Source organism: Osmia bicornis, chromosome 9 (assembly GCF_907164935.1).
Source record: "Osmia bicornis bicornis chromosome 9, iOsmBic2.1, whole genome shotgun sequence".
In the NCBI taxonomy this organism is placed as follows: Eukaryota; Metazoa; Arthropoda; class Insecta; order Hymenoptera; family Megachilidae; genus Osmia; species Osmia bicornis.
The window spans coordinates 5605206-5627920 of record NC_060224.1 but is presented as its reverse complement, the minus strand read 5'-3'; the positions used below and the strand labels follow the sequence as shown (position 1 = coordinate 5627920).

Below are 22715 nucleotides of genomic sequence, written 5' to 3'. Positions count from 1 at the left end.
TTCGGGCGACATCGTACGGACGGAAGACGTGCGTGCCTCCGTAGGCTCTATTACTCGACGACAGTTGGCTCCGAATGCGTCGGGAATCGTACACAGGAACTGTACTCCTTGTGTACGTGTAATACCGCACACGACGGTATTCGTGGAACACGTACACACATACAGAAGAACTTTTTCTCCCGGAAATCCTAGTCGACGTTCACGTCGGGCACCAAGCTTTTGTGAAATGTCAAGCACCGTACATTATGATGGGTTGAATGTCTTCGAGAAAACTGTCAGAACGATCGTAAACGATAGAGCACGACTCGAAAGCAGAGGCGAACCAGTGAGAGGAATAGCACGGACGGGGAAAAGTGGGAGTGAAAGTGGAAAAATTTGCTTTTTCGAAATTACACAAGGTACAGAGGCACGATCCTAGTGAAACGTTCAATTGCTAATGTTTCGCGGGAACGATGGAGCCCGAAGAACCTTTGATACAAGGGATCCTGCTGTTACCACCACAGGGCATGTTAGGCCAACTCAAGGTTGGTGTTACGTCGCGTCGGTACAGATAAATGGATATTTCCAGTTATAATCCAACATCGAGTAGTCTTTTCCTATGATTTCTTTTCTCTCGAGTATTCTTGTCCATGAGTACGTCGGTTGATATGATTGTTCGTTATCGGTAATCGTACAGGAATAACCTACAAAGCACACGCGATAAAATTCCAGATATTTCAGATTTGTATAATTTGTTAGTAAATCGAATCTTAACACCTATCATTTTTCATTCGTATCGACGATTTTATTCGTAATATGTAGGTTACACGTTCACTTCAGTTAGTTAAGTTTCATTTACCGACGTTAAGGCAAATGTGGTATTCATCTTTTTCCAGAAAACATGGCACAAAAGATTCTGTCAGTTGTTTAGAACTAGCAATTATGGGATCAAACGTGTGGAAATATATGATAATCAAGAAGAAGCTGTATTGCAACTTCATGCTCCTCGCATCATTACATTAGATGCATGTATTAAAATTGCACCCAGTAATCAGTCCCATGTATTTACTGTAAGTAAGAACTTGTGGATTCAAGGAATCATTTGATGTAAAGTACTAAACCTTCTCTTTTTGGTTTCTTTTGTATGCAGGTTGTGACAAAATCAGGGATTCATTATTTTGGATGTTATTCCGAAGTAGATATGAGTCATTGGATTACTGCATTTCAGTTAGTAGCATTTAAAGATAGTGTATCCAATCAAACAATAGAGGAAAACAATGATCTATACTGTACAAGTGGAGAAGGAGTATTTTCTGTCAAAGTTGTAGAAACAGATGCATCTAAACGATGCGGCTTAGAAACCAGAAATTATACCCTTGTGGTAGCTGCAGTTGATATTAAATTAATGGATGGTGATGTAGTCCTTTTCACTTGGCCATATAGATACATTAGAAGATATGGTTACAAAGATGGAAAGTTTATTTTTGAAGCAGGAAGAAAATGTGAATCAGGAGAAGGTTCATTTCGCTTGGAACACAGCAGCCAGCAAGAGATCTTTCGATGCATGTACTCTAAAATGAGATCAATGAAAAAATTACTGAATGAAGAAAGTAATCCAAGCATTGACTGTAATGATGCTCAATATCATGCTGCCTTATCAATGGAGGCTGGTTCCAGAGCAGCATTACCTCCTTCTCCAAATAGCTCTTCTAATTTAATTGATATTGACTTTTCACCACAAAATTCTCAGAAACACTCAAACTCTTCTTCAAATGTAGATAGCGGTGTATCTACTAAACCATCTTCATCTATTGGAAGATCAAAACCTGCAAAGCCGCCGCGTAAATGTGTTTTCACGGGCTTGTTAGACAAGAAGAATGTAGACTCTGAATTGTCTGACTCATCTGCATGTGGAGAATATAAGGCATTGGATACCTCGCCGGAATTATCGCAAAAAACAATTGGTAGTTCTATCCTTAATGATGAAGAGAAACATCCTTATGATCTAGTAGAGGTGAGAAATGATGCTTGGAAAACACATGGAATCGATAACATACATCACACAGAGAGAGCAAACTCGTTATTACATAATGACAAAAATAAAGAAAATGAGGATGATTTCCAATATGAAACTATGATGCCTTTTGTATCTTCTCAAAGCTCTTCAAAGAGTAAGTCTAGTATTACAGATAGTCCAGTAGTGACTACTTCCGCGATAAGCCAGATACCTTGCAAGTCCAGTGATGAATCAGATTATGATAAACTGGAGCATTTTGGTTCTGCAACCAAGCTCAGTCAGAAATGCGCATATAAGTTCGGAAATTTTAGTGGTGCATCACAAACCTCACATTCCAACATTTCTATAAATACTTCGGTAGCTGATACCAATACTGCATGGTCAAACTATGATATTGTTGAGGACATGTCTGCTGTGAGGCTGGCAGATGATAGTCACCTTGGATATGGTGTTATTAGAAAGAAATCAAATCATTCTGAGTCTGCTTCTGGCAGCAGTACCGTGGGTCCAAAGCATAAAGTCTTTAATAATAGTGAATATGCGATCGTGTCAAAACCAAAAAGGGTATGAAATATTTTAAATAATTTCACTTAATTAGCAATTCAATTCTCTAAATATAAGAATTATATTTACTTCCGAGATTCTTAATTTTCAAAAATAATAGCATACTAGTTTATGTTATGACTAGGATAGGTTCATTTCTATCATTTTAAATAATTAAAAAGTTAAACGTTGATATTCTATAACTTCGTCATATAAAATTAGGAATGAAATGACATTTGTTTTGTGCAAAGATTAGTTTAAGAAATACTAGTCTTCTTAATCATTGTCAATTGTATAGAAATAATTATTTTAGAAACAAAACGATTTTAAATATTTAGATAATTTTAAAAATATCCAGTAAATATTAGATTTACGATTATACAATTTATTAATATGATAGGTTTTAAAAAATACAGCATTAGTATTTTAAAAATATAAAAACGACTGATTGCTATAAAAAGATATAGTGCCTTACATCGTGAAGTAGAGTTTAATGAAAAAGTGAAAGTTTAAAAATTAAATTTGCATGTCATTCCAACATTTGGTGTACTTAGAGATTGATAATTTTGAATATTATTATTATCATAACTATTCATAGCTCTTTATTATAATACTGTTAATAAGTTTAACAGAAGTTGTGCTTTCAGAGATATTTAAAATCTATATAATTTTTTCGAAATATAGAGTTTATATATGCATGATAAGGAAGAAACAAGTCATTCCTTTTGTTTCTACTACTATATATTTTATATACATACATATGTATTATATAAACACATTTATAAAAGATTTAATTATGTTCCATATATTTTTAGTAAAACATTTTTATAAAAAAATAAATTATATATACACATATTGATTAAAATTTACAGTGGTATTCAACACTTTGTCAATTAGAACTTGCCATATAAACTATACATGTGCCAAGGTATGCCATTTTTTAGAGTGAAACTGTATTAATATCACAATCAAGTTTTTCCATAAAAACTTGGTGTGTTTGTTATTCTATTGCACATAGAGGCAAGTTTTATAGAATTTTATAAGATCTGAGAACTTTTATTCAAGAATATATATTTTTTATCAAGTTGTACATATTAGAACTAGTATTTACATTTGCTACAACTAAAGAAATCTAATGCATCCATACAATAGAGACAGTGCTAATTCCTTTAATGTCTATAATTTAACCCCTTCAATACGGCGAAAAAATCAGTTCGAGTGCACCTCATTACCGGGAACAGTTATTTCTCTGAAATCTGAAAGGATGAAGGTCTTAGAAACGCATAAACGACCCCATAACGACGCACTATCAACAACAATAATGTTACAAGCTTCATTGGTGGGACATCGAATTTTCCAGACTGGGACAACATATGTCCCGTCCGGTGTGAAAGGGTTAAAGGATTAAAAACAAATCTATAAGTCTTTCGATATTTACCAAACTTTGGATATTATTTTTTTTCATGTATACTTTTAAGTTTAACGTAGTATAAAAAGCATAAAAAGTATGTAATAAATTTCGAAACATTTACACTTGCTTAAACATTTTTTCACCAATTTATTTTCAAAATAAAGTAGTTTCTTCGGATAATACATCCTATTTTTCCTCTAAAGTTCCAGGATTTTTATTATCATGGCTATCTATCTTATTTTGTTGTTTAATTAAATCCTGTTTTCGTTTAATATTATGTTGTAATAAATCATATTCTGCTTTTTCGATAACTTCGACGTATCCATCGGTATCGTTTAGTATTTTTCGAACAGTTTCTCCCTTTGCTGCCAATATTTTTTCAATGTTGTTGTTCTTCTGTAACTCTTCGAACCATCCAAGATTATCAGCAATTAAATGATTGTTTTTACAACCATCACAACGAATTATGACTACTCCTCTTTCATATGCCACTTTTGATATAACTTTGCCGCTTCTTAACTGACATATTTTACACGTAAACATCACCTTCAGCTTTCCTTCAATCTTTCCAAGCACCTGTTTATTACCAGCTTCTTCCTTGTTTTCTTCTGCAGATTCACAAAGACTTGTTTTAGAACGAATATGTATTCGTTCGTGAAAATTGATTTTAAATCTTTCCTCATTAATCAGTGGAAGCCGATACAAATTCGTAGGATTTTTCGTAAGAATCAGTCGCGTTCCGTAACGAAACGCTTGTCGCAAACAATACATGTTGAAACTTCGGTTTTTTAGCAAATTTTTAGTTTTACAATATTATACATTAATTAATGAAAGTCCTTTCGTCAAATACTTTTGAAGTACATCAGTGTCAATCAAATCTTTAGTTTCAATCGTAGTTTCTATCATCTCACGTGGATATAGGTATACATTTTTTAACTAAGTAAGGACAAGTTCATATGTATTCATGTCTCCACCATTTTGTTCACATTTCACGCAAACAAACCTTAAATGTATGTATATATGTATGCCGCAGTTCACCGGAGTCCATAACTGCGAAAAGACCAGTTTTCGTTCTTCGCGCATCTCCAGTACGCATCTTCGTCCTGATTGGCGATTCTCCCAAACGAAGTGGAAAGCGATTAGCAGAGAGCTCATTGTGTTCCCCCACCATCTTCCAACCTGCGCGTCGCAGTTATGGACTCTGGTGAACTGCGGTATATATATAAAACCGCATTTCCATTGCAATAGTCTAACCGCGGATGATACATTTATAGAATAGCATCTCTGGGGCTCGAGATCAACTACGATTTAGCCGTATCTAGAACCACCAAAATCATAACCCCTCGAGATAAAAAAATGTCCAGTCTTTTGCATCTGTAGCCACCGTAGGAATTAAAATTAACCATCTTTATTACATACTGTTTTTGAAAATTAATATTTTATTACAACGAAAATTCACTTCATATAATATTTTTATTACATTTAAATTTTAACCGTTATTAAATACACCGATCACTGCGCATATGTGAATGTAGTACATATGGAAAGTACAAATCTTTTGAAAAAGGGTCATTCAGTGTTCATATTCCAATTTGTGTTCTGCAATAAATTATAATGTAGGTTTGACATGATGAGGGAACTGATATTTATAAAATGACTAATATTTTAAGAATAATTGGTTCTGTTCTTATACTAATTTCTTATACTCAAAGAAGCTCTTCAAATGTTTCATCTGCCATGCACCCATGATTACTAAAACTACAGACTGAGCAAGAGACCACCAGAATACGCGACGATGTGTGCTTTCAGATGTTTGTCTAAAGCGTTCTTCTCGGTACTGAAAATAAACAATATAAGATATAATCTTTATCTAATAAGAAATACTCAGGAATTACAGAATAATCAATTACCCTTTGATAATTTTGCTCTTTTGTTATTTGTTCTACTTGATCAAGCAGTTGACGTATCTTCAGTTGTAGCTCAGTAAACTTTTCCTTTTGAGCTGTATTAGCATAGTCAATAGCATGTTCACCCACTTGGATATCTAAATGCACCCTCTGTCAAATAAAATTATGTTAGTTACACTAAACTATTACAAATCATTTAAGTTATTTAAAGTTGTGTGTTTATGTTTATACCAATTGAGTACCACTGAACCAGGAGCTACTGTTAGAATATAAGCAAATAATATGTTCTCCAGGTGTGTGAGAAGTGAAAGAAATTCTTCCTTCTGAACTATATACTCTAGAAAGTATCATTTTATCGTCAGGATCACGAACTTCCACGTGCATTCCCATTGCAGGGCTGCTCGGTGCAAATCCACCGGTTCGTGGATCATATAATTCCACTTTATAATTCACTACAAGAGAAAGAATAAAACCTTATTACGATAGAAATCACAACAAAGACAATTATCAATATCTCTATAAACATGTACGTTTCACGTACCTACAACTGTCGTTTCATCTGGAATCTCTTCGATGAAACATTTTCGTTCGGTCTCAGCAATGTGAAAGTAAAGACCAGTCCCATATTCGAGGATGCACAGAAAAATAATAAATATACTTCCGTGCTTTAACATGTTTATCGAACTGCAGTGCTGTTAATAGCACAGCAAAAGAAACAGCAAGTAAAATTTTACGTAGAACTATACACAGCAACACGTCACCTTCGAAAGCAATCGCTACGTTCGCATATACGTGGCGCCACTGAGCATTATCGATGTCAATTTTCTCGAGAATTGAGAATTGAGGAAAATTTTCGGAAAATAAAACAAAAAAATGGACGTCACGTTGTTAGTTTCTTTTGCTGTATTAATCATAGTTTTGATTGTTGTTTGTACAATATTTTTAGGACGAAGATCCGGTACGTCCTCTACATATTTGCAATTCACTTATCGTTAAGATCAAAGCATCAATTTCTCATTGTAAACCAACCTATCTCTAACCTTTACGTTTGTTATGAAACAGATGTTTGGACAATTTTTATAAATATCATTCTAACGTTTCTATATATTTCACAAGAACATATTTAAATTAGTTGCCTATGAACATTTATAGCTACACGGAGAAAACAAACGAGCGCCCCAGAAAGAGTTGCACAGGGTAGACCAGTAAGACGCGCAGCGGGTCAAAGAAATGCCAGACGTCGTATGCAAGCTAATGTCAATGAACAGGAGGCTGATGACGAAGATGCATCTGGAAATGAGGGTACTGACGAGGTAGATGAAAAAGTAGTTGTACCTGATCATAAGATAGGTGCAAAGAAGAGAGCAAAATTAGCAGCTAAAGCAGAGAAGAAGGTACAGAGAGAAGTAGCTGATAGGGAAAGGGAAGAACGTAAAAAGCTGGAACAGCTTCTTCAAGAACAAAGGGACAAGCAATATGAAAAAGAACGCGAAGAAGAGTTAAAACAGGAAGAGGCAGAGAAGATGGCTAGAGAAGAGAAAGAAAGAAAGGAACATGAGGAATATTTGAAAATGAAAGAAGCATTTAGTGTAGAGGAGGAAGGCTATGAAGAAGATAACAAGGATGAGGAAGAGAATTTGTTGCAATCATTTCTTCAATACATCAAAGACAATAAAGTAGTAATCCTTGAAGATTTAGCTGCACATTTTGGCTTAAAGACTGCTGGTGTAGTAGATAGAATTCAGGAGTTGCAAACAACTGGAACTTTAACTGGTGTCATCGATGACAGAGGAAAATTCATTTATATCTCTCAGGGAGAACTTGAAGCTGTTGCAAAGTTTGTAAAACAGCGTGGTAGAGTCAGTATCACTGAATTGGCAGAAAGTTCAAATGAATTAATAAGCCTGAATCCAAGCAAACAACGTGATATGGTGGAGGCTAGATAAATGAAAAATATATATCCACATTTCTATTGCAATGATAAAATAATCATAGATTTAATAAATTTATATGCTGTTTTACATAAATCTGATACACATCCATCCAGTAAATAGGATCCTCTATACGACAGATTTTATATATTACTTATAAATTATATATTTTATTTATTTGTAAATAATTTTTTCAGAATACAACATTTGTTTTTTCCCAAATTTTATTCGCACAAATTAATTAGTCGACCGGTGTTCGGAACAAAAAATTTATCACCTGCGAAAAATACTGTTGATATTCGTATTTATATTGATAAAAAATAATACCGCTGCTGCGGGTTGATTAACGAGGGAGCTTGTAAACTGCAAACCTTATTAATTAAAAAAAAAAAAATTTCGGTTGTTTTAAAACAACATTCTGACGACGCTATGGATCGATGTTGCGTCAGATTCTAGTTTGCCTTTAGTTACATGTTCCACGTCTTATTTTTTTCTCATTTTCCCCTGAATGTATAATTTATACCGCCTTGGGTGGGTCTCTAAAGACGACTGTATCGTGAAATTGCATGCTGCTTGTATTTGCAACAATTTTATTCAAGAACATATCAGCTTGAGCCTTGAAAAGATTGATGTTACCCTGATTTATGTGAAGAACCACTCGTGGCCCTTTACGACCATTAGGTGTCCCATTCTTCACACTAAAGTTAGTTCAGCAGTTAGGAGGGTTTCTCTCGAAATTTTTCTACGCCCAAAAACAACGTAGAATTTGTTTTCGAGTCAATGATAATAGTTCTGACCCGAATCTAACTCGATTTCTACAAGTAGAAAGAATTATAGTCCTGACGATGTTTATTCATCGAGCCTCCATCTTTCGATATTCTAACACGAAACGATTGAAAAAAGAATAAGAAAAAAGTGTTCTTTACTTCTTAATATACATCGTTTCATGTATAATCGAAGCAATTAAGGAAAATTTTATAGGGTAATTCTTTCCTGTACAAGAATTACTATTCTCTGTAATTAATGTACATTATTAATGAACCTATTGGTCATTCCTTTCCAAGTAAACAAGTTGAAGAACTCAGTTTAAATACGATATAATTGATCAGACTCGATCCTAACTTATATACTTTGATGAAATTTAAAAAAAGAAAAACAGCATCGATGTTTGTAAAGTTTATTCACAGCTTTCGATGGACCATTTCTTTTGACGTACCAAAAACCCCATTAAAGACGAACGAAATCATCCAGGTTTCACAATTACGCATTAAAAATTCTGCGATATGGTGTGAGGAAGTGGAGATCGATCCCCACTCGATATTAGCGATCGGCAAAAGGAAGGGGACATCCAGAGACTATGTAAAAGGCGACGGAACCACCGACGCACCTGTAGTCCTGCTAAAGACACTGTGTAGACGTTCCTAGCTAAAATTCAACTTTCAATCGAGCAGAATCATCGATTCGTGTTGAAGAGAGCAACGCGAAACGTTTAGCTAGAAGCAAAGAGAACCTCGTAGTTTTTCGTGAAAAATCGAGAACACCTATGTGTCGATGAGGTGCAAAGTCTTGGACTGTCAAGGCAATATCCCGAGATTTTTACCGAGTGTTAGGTAAGTGTACAGACGTGGAAACAGGTTTTCTATTTGCATTTCGACCGTCCATTGTAACATTTTAAATTCGTGATTAAAAGTCACGAAGAGGGATCGGGGAAACCTTGAAACCTGTTTGCCTTTTACTTGCATAAGTGCGAATGATTTTCATATACATATATTTAAAGAAGAATTTAAAATTACAATTATTTAAAAATCGAAGTTAAACATTAAAATATGTTATTCTGTATTTTCTGATCTTCCCAAAGATGGAGTTCGAAATTCTCCAAGATATGTTATTGAAATTTGATTTTTCTATTAGGCTTGCTAAAAACCTCCGTACTCGCAAAGGGAGTCGACGCGGTAACACTGCAAATCGTTTAGAACTTTTGGTTCTTGTTCATTTGCATCACGTGCCGTAGAGTGAGTACCTTTATTAAATAAAATAAACTTGCTACTTTAACATGCTTTACTACAATTTCCATTATTGTAGTTAATGAATTAAAAAATTATTAAGTTCAAATAAAATTGATCATGATTATAGGTGATACAATAAAGGACCAGCACTTTATTTTGAAAGAAAACCTAGTGTCTGATTCAAAGACTGAATTCAATTAATTTAATTGTAACCGGAAGAAAGAAAAGAGAAACGAAAATGGTGTACACAAATATTGACGATACCATGAACAAAAGATCTCACGACGGCGTTAGGTATATTTTTATTAAACATTTGTCTTAATTCGTGTTAATTAATCGTTCTTAATATACAGGAAAGAAAGGAATGGCCAGACAACGACAGGATTCCAGCAACAGTCGACGAATAAGAGCGGGAAGTATGGCTCGTGGGGATCGGTGTACAAGAACAAACAAAATTTTATTGACATGCACAATTGCTGATGTCTTTCCAAAGGAAATGCATCGGCTACATTAGGATTAATGGTTGCACACGAAAGTAGCTAAGAACTTCAAATACATTGTGATACTTTAAAGTGACTTGATCCTCCTCCGATGAATAAAAGAAAGATGATTTCACTTTGATTTAATCCTTTAAAATTTTAGTTGAATTTCTAATTCCCAGTTGCATAGATGCAGTTGCGCGTCTTGCTGCACATGGCCGTTTCTACTGGGGCAGCCACAGTAGAAGATTAACACATTAGACGCTGCAGTAGAATTAACCATACATGGTAAGACATGCGACGATATAGATTTCCATTTCTTAATTATTTATCAGGGCAGTGAATATATTAACACGTTACACCAGTAGGTAATTACAAGCAGCATGAATAACATAGTATAATTACGCCAAGTAATTTAAATCATAGAAATATTAGAATCTATTTAAGAAGTCGAAGAAGTAACATCAAAGACCCCCGAAAGAATGAACTTTTGTAAGAAAATTGTCGAAGAAGGTACATCAAAGTCTCATCGCGCGTTTCCACCCCAAAGCCGAAGGAAATAGTAGGGGGAAAGTGGAGAGAGTCTGGTGGGGAAAGCAGCAAAGAGAAAAAAGAGCTCCTGGACAAACGGGAGCTTCGTCGTCGCTCGAAGGGAACGACTGCAACGTGGTGCAGTCGTTGAAAGCGCGTCGACTGGTTCGGTGTTCCTCTGAACGGAGGGACAAGGGATGAAGAGCATTAAAAATTGACGTTTGGTCGCGCGTACCTATCTTCTAATTTATTTATTTATTTAATCGTACATGTATCGCTAAGAATCTCCGACTGTCCAATCGGAGGACATTCGAGGCATTTTATTTTTATAAATTTCGCGAGGACTAAAGTGCATCCGGACGAGGAGGAGCAGACGAAGAAGAGGAAAGGAAGAAAAGTGTCGTTGCTCCGTGGAACGCGAGATAGCTGAGAGTCGACGTCCCGACGCTGCTATTTCGAGGCTGAAACACACCGGTGAGCTTTTGTCCGATACAACCCGGGCTAATCTCTTTTCGCCGACGAATTTGAGGTGCATAACTCGCGAGCTTACCTCCTCTTCGATGGTTAGAATTCACACGAAAAAAGGGGACCGTTTAAGAGTCCTTTTTTCAACATTCCCTACATGCTACGAAGAGGACGTTTCATTTGACCGTGGTTAAAATTGCCTGCCCCCCGATCAACCAGCTTCTTTGCGTCAGCATGAAAATTAGATAATTTCCATTAATAATGTTTGCATGATTGATCATTACCGAGAATCCTACTTGTTTTCATCTGATGCATGACTCGACAGAGCTTCCCGAAGGAAATCCGCTTCTGATCAGCTGACCACACGATTTGACGCGACCGTGTGTTCTATTCGCGTATCGCTGCCACTTCCTCCAGAATCTCGTTCATAGAAAAACTTATATGCACTTTGTTTCCGATCAGACACCGCAGGAAAGAGAATTTTTTATTCGTATAAATAATTTCCTGTGCCTTTTGAAGTGCTAAAGATTACCTGGAAAATCTAAAGATCCATCGTTTATAATCTTGGGTAGTTGAAGCATGTTTGGAAGGATCTTAATACGTTCTAAATGAGATTTCTTCCTAGAGGCTGAGAAAGCAAAACGTGTATTTTTGATCAAGGGACGCAATATCGAACAGCGATCATGGGGGTCGTGCACCTCGGATATAGAGACCGGAAATAGAGCTTCCTCTAGCTACCGTGATCTCCTTTTTTCTCGTTTCGAGCGTAGAACAACGTCCCTTTGCCGAAGGGCAAACGTCGTGTCTAAATCCCGACTCGTCTCCCTTCCTTCCTTTCTGTCGATGGTAATGCTTGTTGCATCCGTAGGTACGACGCCTTCGAGGGCGCTATTTTTGTCGACGACCAACAGTTACTAGTAGTAGACACCCTCTTGCTAGCAGCCGGAGAACGGACTTGGCCCGTGCCGTCATACCCTCCATTCCTGTGGACGCGTGCGAGCTTCTTGCCTCGTTAGAGACCGTGTACTCGAAGAAAAATGATGAATGGTCTGATAAGAATATATGAAAAGCCGATGAGAAATTGTTCTGAGAAGCTGCGATTTGTTTTCGATTCTTTTTTCGACGAGGAACGTTAAACTTTCAGGCTTGGCTTGAAATGTTTCACACTTTCGCCCGGAAGAATATAGCAGATACGCTGAATCATAAAGGGTTAAAGTATATATACACATTTCCGTTCCGACTGCAACATAAATTCAATTTTTATACGACTTTTAAAGTGATCGCATCAATCACACGCACACCTACCTACAAGATGTTCCATCTTCTCTGCTATAACTAAGTTTGACAAGTTCGTACACAGCGGCGCATGTGTCAGTCATCTCCCGGTTGCACGCGTGCCCCGCATTAACATCCTCCGGCACCAGGAAGCTTTAAACGCTGCTCGAGGGAGCATCGAAAGGAAAAAGTGCATTAAAAAAGCACGAAGGGATCTCTGAAAAATAAGGGACACTCGAATCGCGTCTATATTTATTCGACGTGAAAGGAGGCCAAATATCTACGTCGAATCAGATAACGTCGATCCATCGTCGATGGGTATCCCCACTGATTCGATGGTTATCAGAACTTTCCAGCGCGCCGTCGAGACCGTCAGAAACTCGATCTTCCTTCGGGCCTAAATATAACCAGGAAGTAATGTCGGTAGCAATTTACGTATGTTCTCGTCACCTTCTGGGCCCAACGGGCGCATAAACCACGTGGTAACAGGGCTAAACCCCCACGACAGAAGGTTCCGACCGCGTTATTGCGTTAGACTGCAGCCTGGCACGTGCGTGGGTGCAAAGGGCAGAGAATTAGTAAGTGGAGTCTAAAGGCGTCAAGGGTGTTGCACAGAAACGAGCAAGTTCGTTCAACTCGAGATGCTGGGAGGTATATTTCGTTTAGGATAGGCGGAAAATTTAGGGGAGCTTTTGGGTAAATTAGGGTCGTCGTTGAGCTTTGGAAACTTTCTTTTGATCGTGGATACAGTAAAGATCACGATAAATTTGCAAGAAGGATTAAGGAAGGGTTTAAGAAGAAAGTCCCAATTTTAATTTAATTTTGTATTTTATATTACTTCCATTTTCTAAATTTTACACTGCTAGTATTCTTGTATATGTTTTGTAAGTTTGAGTCTTGATTGACCCAGACTCAGCTGTTCAAGGGTTAAACGCGTCTCGTGAGAACTCATTGACAGGATCTAGAATAAAACGGATATCCTGTCTCATTAATATGCCTTGTTGCACTTTAATTACAACGGTCGCGTGCGATCGTACGAATTATTTGGTTCCCCGACTGGAATCATTCCACGCCCGTCGTATTTACGTTATAGTCAAGATATTCTTTCCTCTCTCAGTGGTCGTTATCGTGATCGCTTCCGTCGTTTAATTTTAGCAAGAAATCTCTAGTAAACGTCCTATATTTACCCTTCTACTGGAAACAGAGCATGCACTCAGGAATTTCCGTGATTCCCTGTTCTTTTTGCATCGATAAATGATTTACATCGCGATGCATTCGACGCTGATTGCCTTTCATTAGTCGTCGTGGGTGTTGAAAAATGCAGCGAGAGCAAAAAATAAAATCCGATGATTTCCTTTTGCTTGGAACGGAAGAAGAGAAGAGGAACGCGATTATGGTGGGGAGAGTGTCTCCTAAGAATAGAAGAATTCTTTTTCCTTCTGTCCTTCCGGCTGTGCAATATTGTCGGGGGAGTTTAAAGAGAATTACCTGAACAATAGAAAACATCCTTAACCCACGGATGGCGAAATTAAACAGGGAGGATTTCAATTTAATTTCACACCTTCCTAGTTTTCTAAATTTTCAATAATTTAATATACAAATGCACAGAGGCATTTCCGAGTAGAGATGGCGGAAGGATTCGAGTTTGGCCCGCCAACCAAGTGCAGACTTGTAGCAGACGAGCAGCGATTCGTTTGAATGCAACCGTTTTAAAAATATCAGTTCCTGGAACGAATCGCAGAAATCGAGCAGCGTGATATTTAGGTCCTGTTCCTCTTCTTTGTTCCATGTATATCCGTAGCCAAAGACCCCCCGCGAACCTAAAGGCGTGGTTACAACCACTGCTTTATGCGTTCGTGTATACACACGCGTATCCACGGCTCCGCCGTACAAACACCCGAGTAAATTGTACGTCTGGAATGAGCTATTCAAAGGAAATTGTAGAACTTGCATTATTTTTCTTAAAATCTCTCAGTTCTCAAAATTCAGACGACGAATTTGGACTTCTTTCGACCCAGGGCACAATTTCAAGTCTAAATTCAATTTTAATCTCTCCATTCGTTATTCGATAAATGAAATTTTCTATTTACTTTATTCGCGATGTGACATTTTATTGAAACAATGTTACATACCGACAGCTGGTACATTCTTAGACATAAAGGCGGGCTCGTTTGTACGGTGATCGCATCTCGGAAGAATGACGTCTACCGGTGCGTCGAGACGACGGCGGTCGTCTTATCCGAAATAGATCCTCTATCCTGAACACGAAGACGACTCGTGAACGCGGCGACGAGGAAACCGGTTGCTAAGGGAAATACTAATCGTTCATTTCGATAGGTTTATTAACGAAGGAAATTCCGATACTGCCCGACGCGATGCACTTTGCGATGCACTTAGCGATGCAATGTGACAAATCATAGCCGAAGAATCTAGGAAGAAATTAACATCACGCGGTAGGAATATTTATTGTAATAATGGGGAGAGATATGGATAACGATATCTCAATTTACCATTGAGAATTTTTCAACGAAATCGTATGAAATAGATTTTCCTTCGGACGGATCTTCTGTGGAGTATTCTAGATACACAAGAAGAAAAATAGAAGTAGGCTTGTTTGACTTAAATTCAGGAGGGGTTGCCATTTTTGGTACAAGGACACACATGTCGGGTACAGAGGCACAGAAAAAACATATGGGACAACGCGTTACGTTTGCGTTATCATTGAAGGGATTCTGGGATAAATAAACGAAACCTTTATTACATGTAGATATTTCTTTGAATCTGTTTCTCTTCCATTTCGTTTAGATTACCGTGAAGAAGTGTGCGATATTCGTCACGCTCGAACGATCAAAAAGGTAATTTTAATATAAAAGTTTTGTCTGCGAACAGTTAATTGCAGTATGAAATTCTTGTAGCTGAAATATCGTCGTAGATTCTTATATTCTAGCAAGATAACGGTATTTACGAGTTTGCGGAACTTTATTTATACTTTCCATAAAATGGATAGCGGGTTTATGATTAACATAAGTTATAATTCAATTTCAACCAACGTCGATATTTTGTTCGATCGAATAACAGTTATTTATTAATGATAAATGTAGACTGGAGAAATGGTTTGATTTGAAGAAGAAAGCAGTGATAGTTTGACTCGCGTTGCGAAGGAAGAATGTTAGGGTTTCTGAAAACTTCTGGAATTGATCAATTTTTATTTAGTTTCTCTGGTAAATATGAGAGTATACTTGGGGCTGGATGTAGTATTTTCGTGAAAAATCTACTGAAATCCCAGCAATCACTATATTTGGCATTCTGAGTCATGGCATAGTTGTATACTCGCCCAGCAAGCTTTGAATTCTACCGCTATTTTATCTTCTGCTCCATCAAATTCTTAAAACATCTTCATCATTCTCGTTACTTAAATATTTTGTTATATATACTCGATGATCAGCTTACAAACAATTAAAATAATTAACAACTTATTTTAAAACGCACAAAATATAATGTCATTCTAACAAATAACTATTGTTTCAGGTGGTTCGCGAATGAACTGTGAAAGAAGAGGATTGTTCGTTTAAAAAGCAACAAAATGAGAGCTAGAGATTCGATCGTATACACTCCAGTGTCCCTTGGGCCGGATACCGACGACGAGGAAACATTGGTTAACGCAGAAATTTACAACAATGGTGAGTTTTAATTAAAAATATCACATTCCTTTTTCTTCTGTCTGAAAATACGGAAAATATGGTTCTTTATATTTTCTAATTTTAAATTAGCGCAGGCGCTTTCGAAACACTGCTATTAGCGTCAACTAGCGGCAAGCGCAGAAACTAACAAAATAGAAACTCGCGTTAAATGAATTTTAATTGTAGAGTCATTATTTGAAGAGTTCCATCAACACAGAGTACTTTAAATGTTTTAAAATATTGAAAGAACCAAGTATTCTGAAAGATTTTAAAAATATTTAGTTCCATTAGTTCTTAAGATCTACCGCTAGGTAGCTGTACCATTTCCTGTTCCATAGAGTGCAATTTTTGTTATTTTTTTTATTGACGTTACAAACGGGCTGAAATGTCATTAGCTGGATTAAATTAAACCTATAGAATCTTTTAATCACCCCAGTTAAGCGATAAAATCGCTCATTTTACGGAAAAAAGTTTTTCTCTATTCGATTAATTTCATCGATCCCCTCCAGATGGCACTAATGGTACTGTTTCAAAAGACCGCGCATGTACGCGCTGATACAAAATTAAAAAATACTCCTTGCACGGTATTTTTATTAAATCTACTTCTACACAATAGAAATACAGTTCCCAATAAGTACACGATAACTAACACTCTGATTCTTAACTCCACCATTCATAAAGAGCAAGGTTAGTGGCCTCCGTAAAATCTCTGATGCAGCGAATCTCATTCACACCGACAAAAGAATCCCCTTATCTCGGCTCGATATTTAATGTTGCTTAACAGCAGTTAATAGCGTTTTACGACCGAATTTTATCTGTGTTCCGGTTCAACTTGTTCCACGGATCAATTGCTAACATTGAATCGGCCTTATCGCCGCGGAACAATTCGAGTTTATCGCGAAAGACAATTGCATACGACGCATACGAATGAAAATGAAAAAAAAATTAGCAAAGAGAAAGATCGAACGATGTGACGTGGTATTTCAAGCCGTCCCTTCTCGCTTGATAATGAACCATCGTGTAAAATGTAAGGTAAATTCCTTAGCGTGCGCGGATGGACGTTCGTCCAGCTGGACGATAGATTTTTCTTTATTAAAATTCCATCGTTGACCGAACACGGTTATTCCTGACCAAGTCAAGCCGGATACGATTGAAAACGAAGACTCGACGGTCGGTCTGAGTCAGAGCACACCTACACGACTTCCGAATTCGAACTTCGCGATTGTAATGCATGTAGGCATTGGGCGGGGGCGTGGTGTATGTACGCAATTGCTGGGGAACCAGCCGCGTCAGGCTCCGTTTTTGGCAATGATAATATGTTCACTTGCCAGGCCTATTGTTTAATCGCGAGCTCTGTTTTATCTTCTTCGAGGAGATACGTTGGAAGAGCGACAGACGAAACCACGAATACCAGTTTCGCGTTTAAACACCGAAAGCCTTGAAATCATTCCTAGAAGGAAGAAAAATTTGCAGAAATGAACACTTTCGCTTGTAAAAGAGCAACGCGAACTCTGAATACGAATGTCGTCGTAGGTAAATTCATAAGAAACAAATTGTCAGCGGAGAACAGAAAGTTATCTGAATTTCTACACGCCTATTGTTACCGCGAGAGTACGTATCGTTTTGCATGCATTGGATAGCCGATATTTTTCTTCGTCTCCGGTTTGATAAGAAACATAACGGAGGAGCCAAAGAAGCAGACACCCTACGGTAAAGGATCGTCCACGAGTCTTGTTGCTCGATAAGAATTATCTAGAACTGGCGCCGTCTGCTGATCTTATTAATTCCCCAATCGCGTCCAATCAGGGAAACCTTCCGACCACCTTTCCAACGCTAGAGGAAGCATAAATTGACCGATAGATGAGCGCAAATAGGCAACGTTCAAGCTTTACGATCGATTTCCTGTGCGCCGGAGAGGAGAAAGTAACCGCATGAAAACCACTACTCTTAAGTCTGATTATGAATATCGAGCTAACTTTTTAAACCCTTCTATGTTAATCGATCAGACGATTCATCGTTAATGAAATAAGTCTATTTTTTCTACTCCGTAGCGACAAAAGAATATTATCTCAGTCATTCACTGATATAGAAATCAATTTCTTGGAAAAGATAAAACGTTTAATTGTCCAACGTTAGTGGTTGTAAATCAATATTTTTATTTGAAACGAATCGAAGCGATTACATGTCGTTACACGAACGTACACGAAGCTTTCTCTGCGTCGTCGTCTTTTCTCTGTCAGCGGTCGTCCCGTTTATCTTTGCATGCACGCACGTCACAATGATCACTTCATTGGTCAGTGAAACGTCGTTCGTGTAATTCGCATCTATGTTACATCCAGAGACAGATAAAACGAGGGAACGCCGGTCCGTTCAGTGGTCTTGGTCGATAATCATAACGAAGTCGCGAGTACTATGCTCGATCGATTCGCTGAACGTTTCCTGTTTTCCCACTCGCTCGTATCATCCTACTTGTGTTGTCCCGGTCGATTCATAAGTCGAAGAGATCGGTCAACCGCTTTCTGCTTCGTTGTTCGCCTCCGCTTCGTAACGAGGTTTCGTTTCATTATTCGTCCCGAGGAGAGTGTCCCCGTGGTCGAACGATGTAATCCACCGGACGCTTTCCACATCGCGTACGATCTCGTGTGCTTGCTTGCGTAACCGGCATAAATCGTATCGCGGCATGAAACGGGCGTGAAACAGGGCCGCGCATTACTCAATGAACGAGCGTACGTCGAAAACGAGACAGGCTGGTCGGCGAACGTTACACGCGCGTTTCGCCAGCTCCGTTTCCTCTTTCAATGGAAGAACTTTAATCTTTCTAATCGGCGAGCAACATTCGGAGACGATCGAACGAGATAGATAACCCCGATGAGGTGCCGGTGTCCTAGATTTCTGTTATTCTCAAAATTCCCGAATGATCGAGTCACCTAAAATTCTGAACGCGGCCTCGGTATAGGGTTACAGACGCTCCAGACCGTCGAGGATATAGACAGCTCTTATAGTTGGTATCTCGTGATCGCAGGATCTCCTCGGTGCGGTCGTCTTATGCCGGACACGTAGTGGACGCATGCCACGTACGTATGGTGGCCGCATAAAACGGCGAGGCCGTACCTTTCAGCGCCCTCGTGAGATCCACGATCTCGGGCACGTATAATCCCCCGGCGAAAAAACGCCTAGGAGCGGCTACGTGCGTGTACCAGCTACGGATATACACGTGTACAGGCGGTAGAGATGGTAATCGGGGGAGTGTGGTTGCTTGTGGTCGTCGTGCATCGGCGACCAACGATCGTAACGAGCCGATCCCAAGGGTTTTTCTTCTTTCGTGGGAATAAACAGTCTGCTAGCTTGCGAAGCTGCCCGGTGAACGTTTCAAGTAGAAGAAGAATCTCGTAGTTGCAAACGAACCTCTTTTGTTGCGTCCTTTTTAAACACACACACCGTAGGGATGATTGCTTATTTCGATCTTATCAGGTTTCTAAGAGTGTCTACCAAATACACGAGTAATTTAGTAATATCTAAATTGGATAAGCATTTTCCATTTGTTCTCGAATGGAGAAGAAATGATCTCACACGAGGGTCGCTTCCTTGAACGTGATCGTGGATACTCGGATTCGAACAAGTTGCGGTTAATCGGTGGAAAGGTACCTCTTCGTTAATTGGGTCGCGGTGAGCATAACCAAAATCGTGAAAGTAACTTCCATGCTTTCAAGGCGAACGATATTTCGCGTGGAACGAGAGAGAATATTATGCTTAACGAGGAACGCTCTTAACCCTCGAATGGCGGACCATGAAGAGAGCTCTAATTTTAATTTAGTTTTTTATTCATTTTCCAAATTTTACGCTGTTCCTTTGAAAATTACTCTTCCAATATATGAAACTCTTTGTTCAAAAATGTTTCTCAGGATGAGTGACAGGATCCATTATAAAAATGTAATTATCGAATATATTATATAATGCTACAAGTGTACTATGATGAGTGTTCTATAATTAATAGCCGCGAGGCGACTAATTACGCGAAAATTATACACCGTTTGTACGCTTGATTCTCGTCAATGGTATTACAAGCTTTCTCTCTCGACTCTCGCTTTTCTACGTGTTACCCTTCGCGAGGTTGCACCAATCTTGCCCAGGGCGATCTATTGCCCAACTTGTGCCGGTGCACTTATCTGTGAGCCGCGCCACCGACACCTTCGACTCGGCGCTCGCGATAAAGCACGTGTTGTAAAACGTAATCGAGACCGTTATTGTTATAGATCGTCGTTCGATATTACGGAAAGCAATTTGTTCGACGGCGTGACACGTTCGTGGATGTTTTATAGGTTGCCCTGCTTTTTTATATTGCTCTTTCCTTCTCCCGTGGAACGACGTGGCGGCGCACGATCGGCGTCGATCGGGTTCGATTCAAATCGAACCGAGCGGCGTTAAACGTAGCCGCGAGCGTGTACGTGTTGCAGATTTTATCGAAAAAAAATGCAATTACCTCGAACAACCTCTCATTAACCCTTATGTGGCCAACCGGGTACAAATGTGCCCACTTGAAGTTTGGGATAAAAAGATGCATACGGTTCCTCTGTGAAAATCTTTCGCAAATCCTTTAGCCCTGTTTGGCTGTTCTAAAATCCCCGTCAAGTTTCATGCTTCGCGCGGCGCTAATTAATTGACTCGGCCGTAATTAACCCAGTTAATTTATAGACGAACGAGTCGCATTCGTGAGAACCGCGATTTCTTTTAGACACCCCGTGCAAGGTACACGCTTGCGATCTCTCTTGAAAAGATCCTATACGCTCGGCGGGTGCACGTGCACGCGTGTGCCTATCTACGAGTCCGCTCGCACGCGTCCCGACGGGCTTCGCGATCGAAGTGTATCGGGCCTTGAATGAAAGAAGGATTCGAGCGACTGAATGAACCAAGAAACTGGCCGAGTGTCGCCGCGTGTACGTGTGTAAGAGCGAGCGTGGGCGATCGCACGCGTATCCGCCAGTCCTCTCGCGTACACACCGCGTACCTATCAGCTTCTGACACATCCTTCGAGTTTCCATGTTTCTTTGTTTCTCCTGATTCCGCGTCTATCGAACGAATCGAGAGGGCACAGGTGTAAATTAATAATCGATAGGAATTGAAATGCTTGTTACGCAAACGATCGAACGGAGTCAATCTGTCTCTGACCACGAACCATTGGTGTAACAGTGCATACATTAAAAGCGTGTAACGTGGAATGAGACATGCTAATAGATAACGAATTCAATTTATTGCTTTTAAAGATTCAACGTTTTCTTGTTTCGATTACGATTCGATGATAGACTAATACGGTAGCCGGTACTTTATCTACGGAAATTGGATTTTTCAGCCGTTCATTAAGCTTGTCTAGAAGGATATTTATTACGGAGATATCCTAGGTTAAAGTATCTCAATAGAAAGTCGAATTAATATTACACTAATTATACACAGGACAGCAAGTGGAAAGTTTAAAATTGAAAAATGAAACTGTCGTTTCCTGACGAATGGCACGATTATATTTTTTGAATGTATCCTCGTAATCAACCGTGTCATCGGAATAGTTAACGATTTCTTTTATCCGCTCGAGGGATTGTCTCGTTATACATAAGGCGAGTAAACACGAGTATCACGACGGGGACCATCGATCGTTCGATCGTCGTGCGGACCATTGAAAAGCGACAGCTCGCGCACTTCCTCGTCCATTGTGTTGCAAATGAGACGTGTGTCGATAGAACAGTCGTGAAAGTCTGGTTTGCGAGGACCCATGAAATAAAGCAAGAGTCTAGTTCGTTGCTCCGCGTACTCTTGGACGCAACCTGTTTCCGTTTTCACCTACGCCGACGCGACGCCGACTCGCGCGTCTGACGTAAGACGTCCCGGTTGTCGGCGCGGTGAAATTCGACGGTCGGATGAACGACGACGCTTCTGTCGTTCAACGACGCCCTTAATTCATCTTGATCGGTCTTTGCCTTTCTGTTGTATCGACGTTTACGCGATTACACCCACGTGACGAGGCGTACGGTGTAAATCGCGAGCGGACACGTCGGCCTCGTGTAGTTACACGCTTACTCGCGGGGACAAGCTTAATTCGTGTTCGCGTGTGCATGGCCGGTTCGTTCATTCGGCCTCCATTGAATGCAACCCGCTGGAAAACCGGTGTCTCGTTTCCTTCTTCGTTCACCTCCTCTCGCACCCCTTCTTCGTCCCTCTTTTAGTTTCAATCGTCGACCGTATACGAACCAGCGAAATTACTCTCGTATGTGTGCGTCGAGAGTCCACGTGGGCGGACTAGGTATCCACGTTATTGGTCTGCCGATTCGACGGTATGTATTTCACCCGGGTCCCCGCGATAGGTGGTTGCTCGTTCGTGCAGGTAGCCAGTTCTGACTGGACCCCCTTCGAATGGAAAACCGTCGCCGAAGATTTCTGTTCACCGAACAGTTCAGTCTTTTATATTCTATAGGATCATCCAAATTTCAACGTGTAGGCATTTT

At 39.2% G+C, this 22715-nt stretch overlaps 5 protein-coding genes across 6 annotated transcripts in view; 3 read left to right on the top strand and 2 right to left on the bottom strand.

The window, feature by feature from the left end:
* The first annotated feature begins 54 nt into the window (after nt 1–54).
* Nucleotides 55–7149, top strand: LOC114883137 (docking protein 1). Its single transcript, XM_029200618.2, has 4 exons — nt 55–524; nt 876–1049; nt 1130–2560; nt 7010–7149. The coding sequence occupies exons 1-4, from the start codon at nt 453–455 to the stop codon at nt 7064–7066; spliced, it is 1734 nt and encodes a 577-aa protein (XP_029056451.1). The 5' UTR covers nt 55–452; the 3' UTR covers nt 7067–7149.
* On the bottom strand, nt 3963–5144 carry LOC114883141 (DNL-type zinc finger protein-like). The gene has a single exon (XM_029200626.2). It carries the CDS (start codon nt 4719–4721, stop codon nt 4137–4139), a length of 585 nt encoding a protein of 194 aa, XP_029056459.2. The 5' UTR covers nt 4722–5144; the 3' UTR covers nt 3963–4136.
* LOC114883140 (transmembrane emp24 domain-containing protein eca) lies at nt 5370–6679 on the bottom strand. Its single transcript, XM_029200625.2, has 4 exons — nt 6399–6679; nt 6089–6309; nt 5861–6007; nt 5370–5787 (listed from the first exon to the last, which is right to left on the bottom strand). Exons 1-4 carry the CDS (start codon nt 6529–6531, stop codon nt 5638–5640), a joined length of 651 nt encoding a protein of 216 aa, XP_029056458.1. The 5' UTR covers nt 6532–6679; the 3' UTR covers nt 5370–5637.
* Nucleotides 7150–7428: 279 nt separating the features above from the next.
* LOC123988141 (DDRGK domain-containing protein 1) lies at nt 7429–7803 on the top strand. The gene has a single exon (XM_046287168.1). It carries the CDS (start codon nt 7429–7431, stop codon nt 7801–7803), a length of 375 nt encoding a protein of 124 aa, XP_046143124.1.
* A 3129-nt stretch (nt 7804–10932) lies between these two features.
* LOC114883135 (protein TANC2) overlaps nt 10933–22715 on the top strand; it is a 34585-nt gene continuing 22802 nt past the window's right edge. For both annotated transcript variants that reach the window (XM_046287210.1, XM_029200612.2), the window contains exons 1-2: nt 10933–11278; nt 16073–16224. In XM_046287210.1, the coding sequence (XP_046143166.1) occupies nt 16128–16224 (97 nt within the window). In that variant the 5' untranslated portion in view covers nt 10933–11278; nt 16073–16127. The remainder of the gene's footprint in view (nt 11279–16072; nt 16225–22715) is intronic.

What these genes read in the sequence shown, in the direction of transcription:
- LOC114883137 (XM_029200618.2), top strand. Translation starts at nt 453, where the DNA reads ATGGAGCCCGAAGAACCTTTGATACAAGGGATCCTGCTGTTACCACCA. An exon ending in ATCAGTCCCATGTATTTACT is followed by an intron (nt 1,050 to 1,129) that starts GTAAGTAAGAAC and finishes TTTTGTATGCAG; the next exon opens with GTTGTGACAAAATCAGGGAT. An exon ending in TCGTGTCAAAACCAAAAAGG is followed by an intron (nt 2,561 to 7,009) that starts GTATGAAATATT and finishes GAACATTTATAG; the next exon opens with CTACACGGAGAAAACAAACG.
- LOC114883141 (XM_029200626.2), bottom strand. Translation starts at nt 4,721, where the DNA reads ATGTATTGTTTGCGACAAGCGTTTCGTTACGGAACGCGACTGATTCTT.
- LOC114883140 (XM_029200625.2), bottom strand. Translation starts at nt 6,531, where the DNA reads ATGTTAAAGCACGGAAGTATATTTATTATTTTTCTGTGCATCCTCGAA. An exon ending in AGATGAAACGACAGTTGTAG is followed by an intron (nt 6,310 to 6,398) that starts GTACGTGAAACG and finishes TTTCTCTTGTAG; the next exon opens with TGAATTATAAAGTGGAATTA. An exon ending in GGTTCAGTGGTACTCAATTG is followed by an intron (nt 6,008 to 6,088) that starts GTATAAACATAA and finishes TTTATTTGACAG; the next exon opens with AGGGTGCATTTAGATATCCA.
- LOC123988141 (XM_046287168.1), top strand. Translation starts at nt 7,429, where the DNA reads ATGAAAGAAGCATTTAGTGTAGAGGAGGAAGGCTATGAAGAAGATAAC.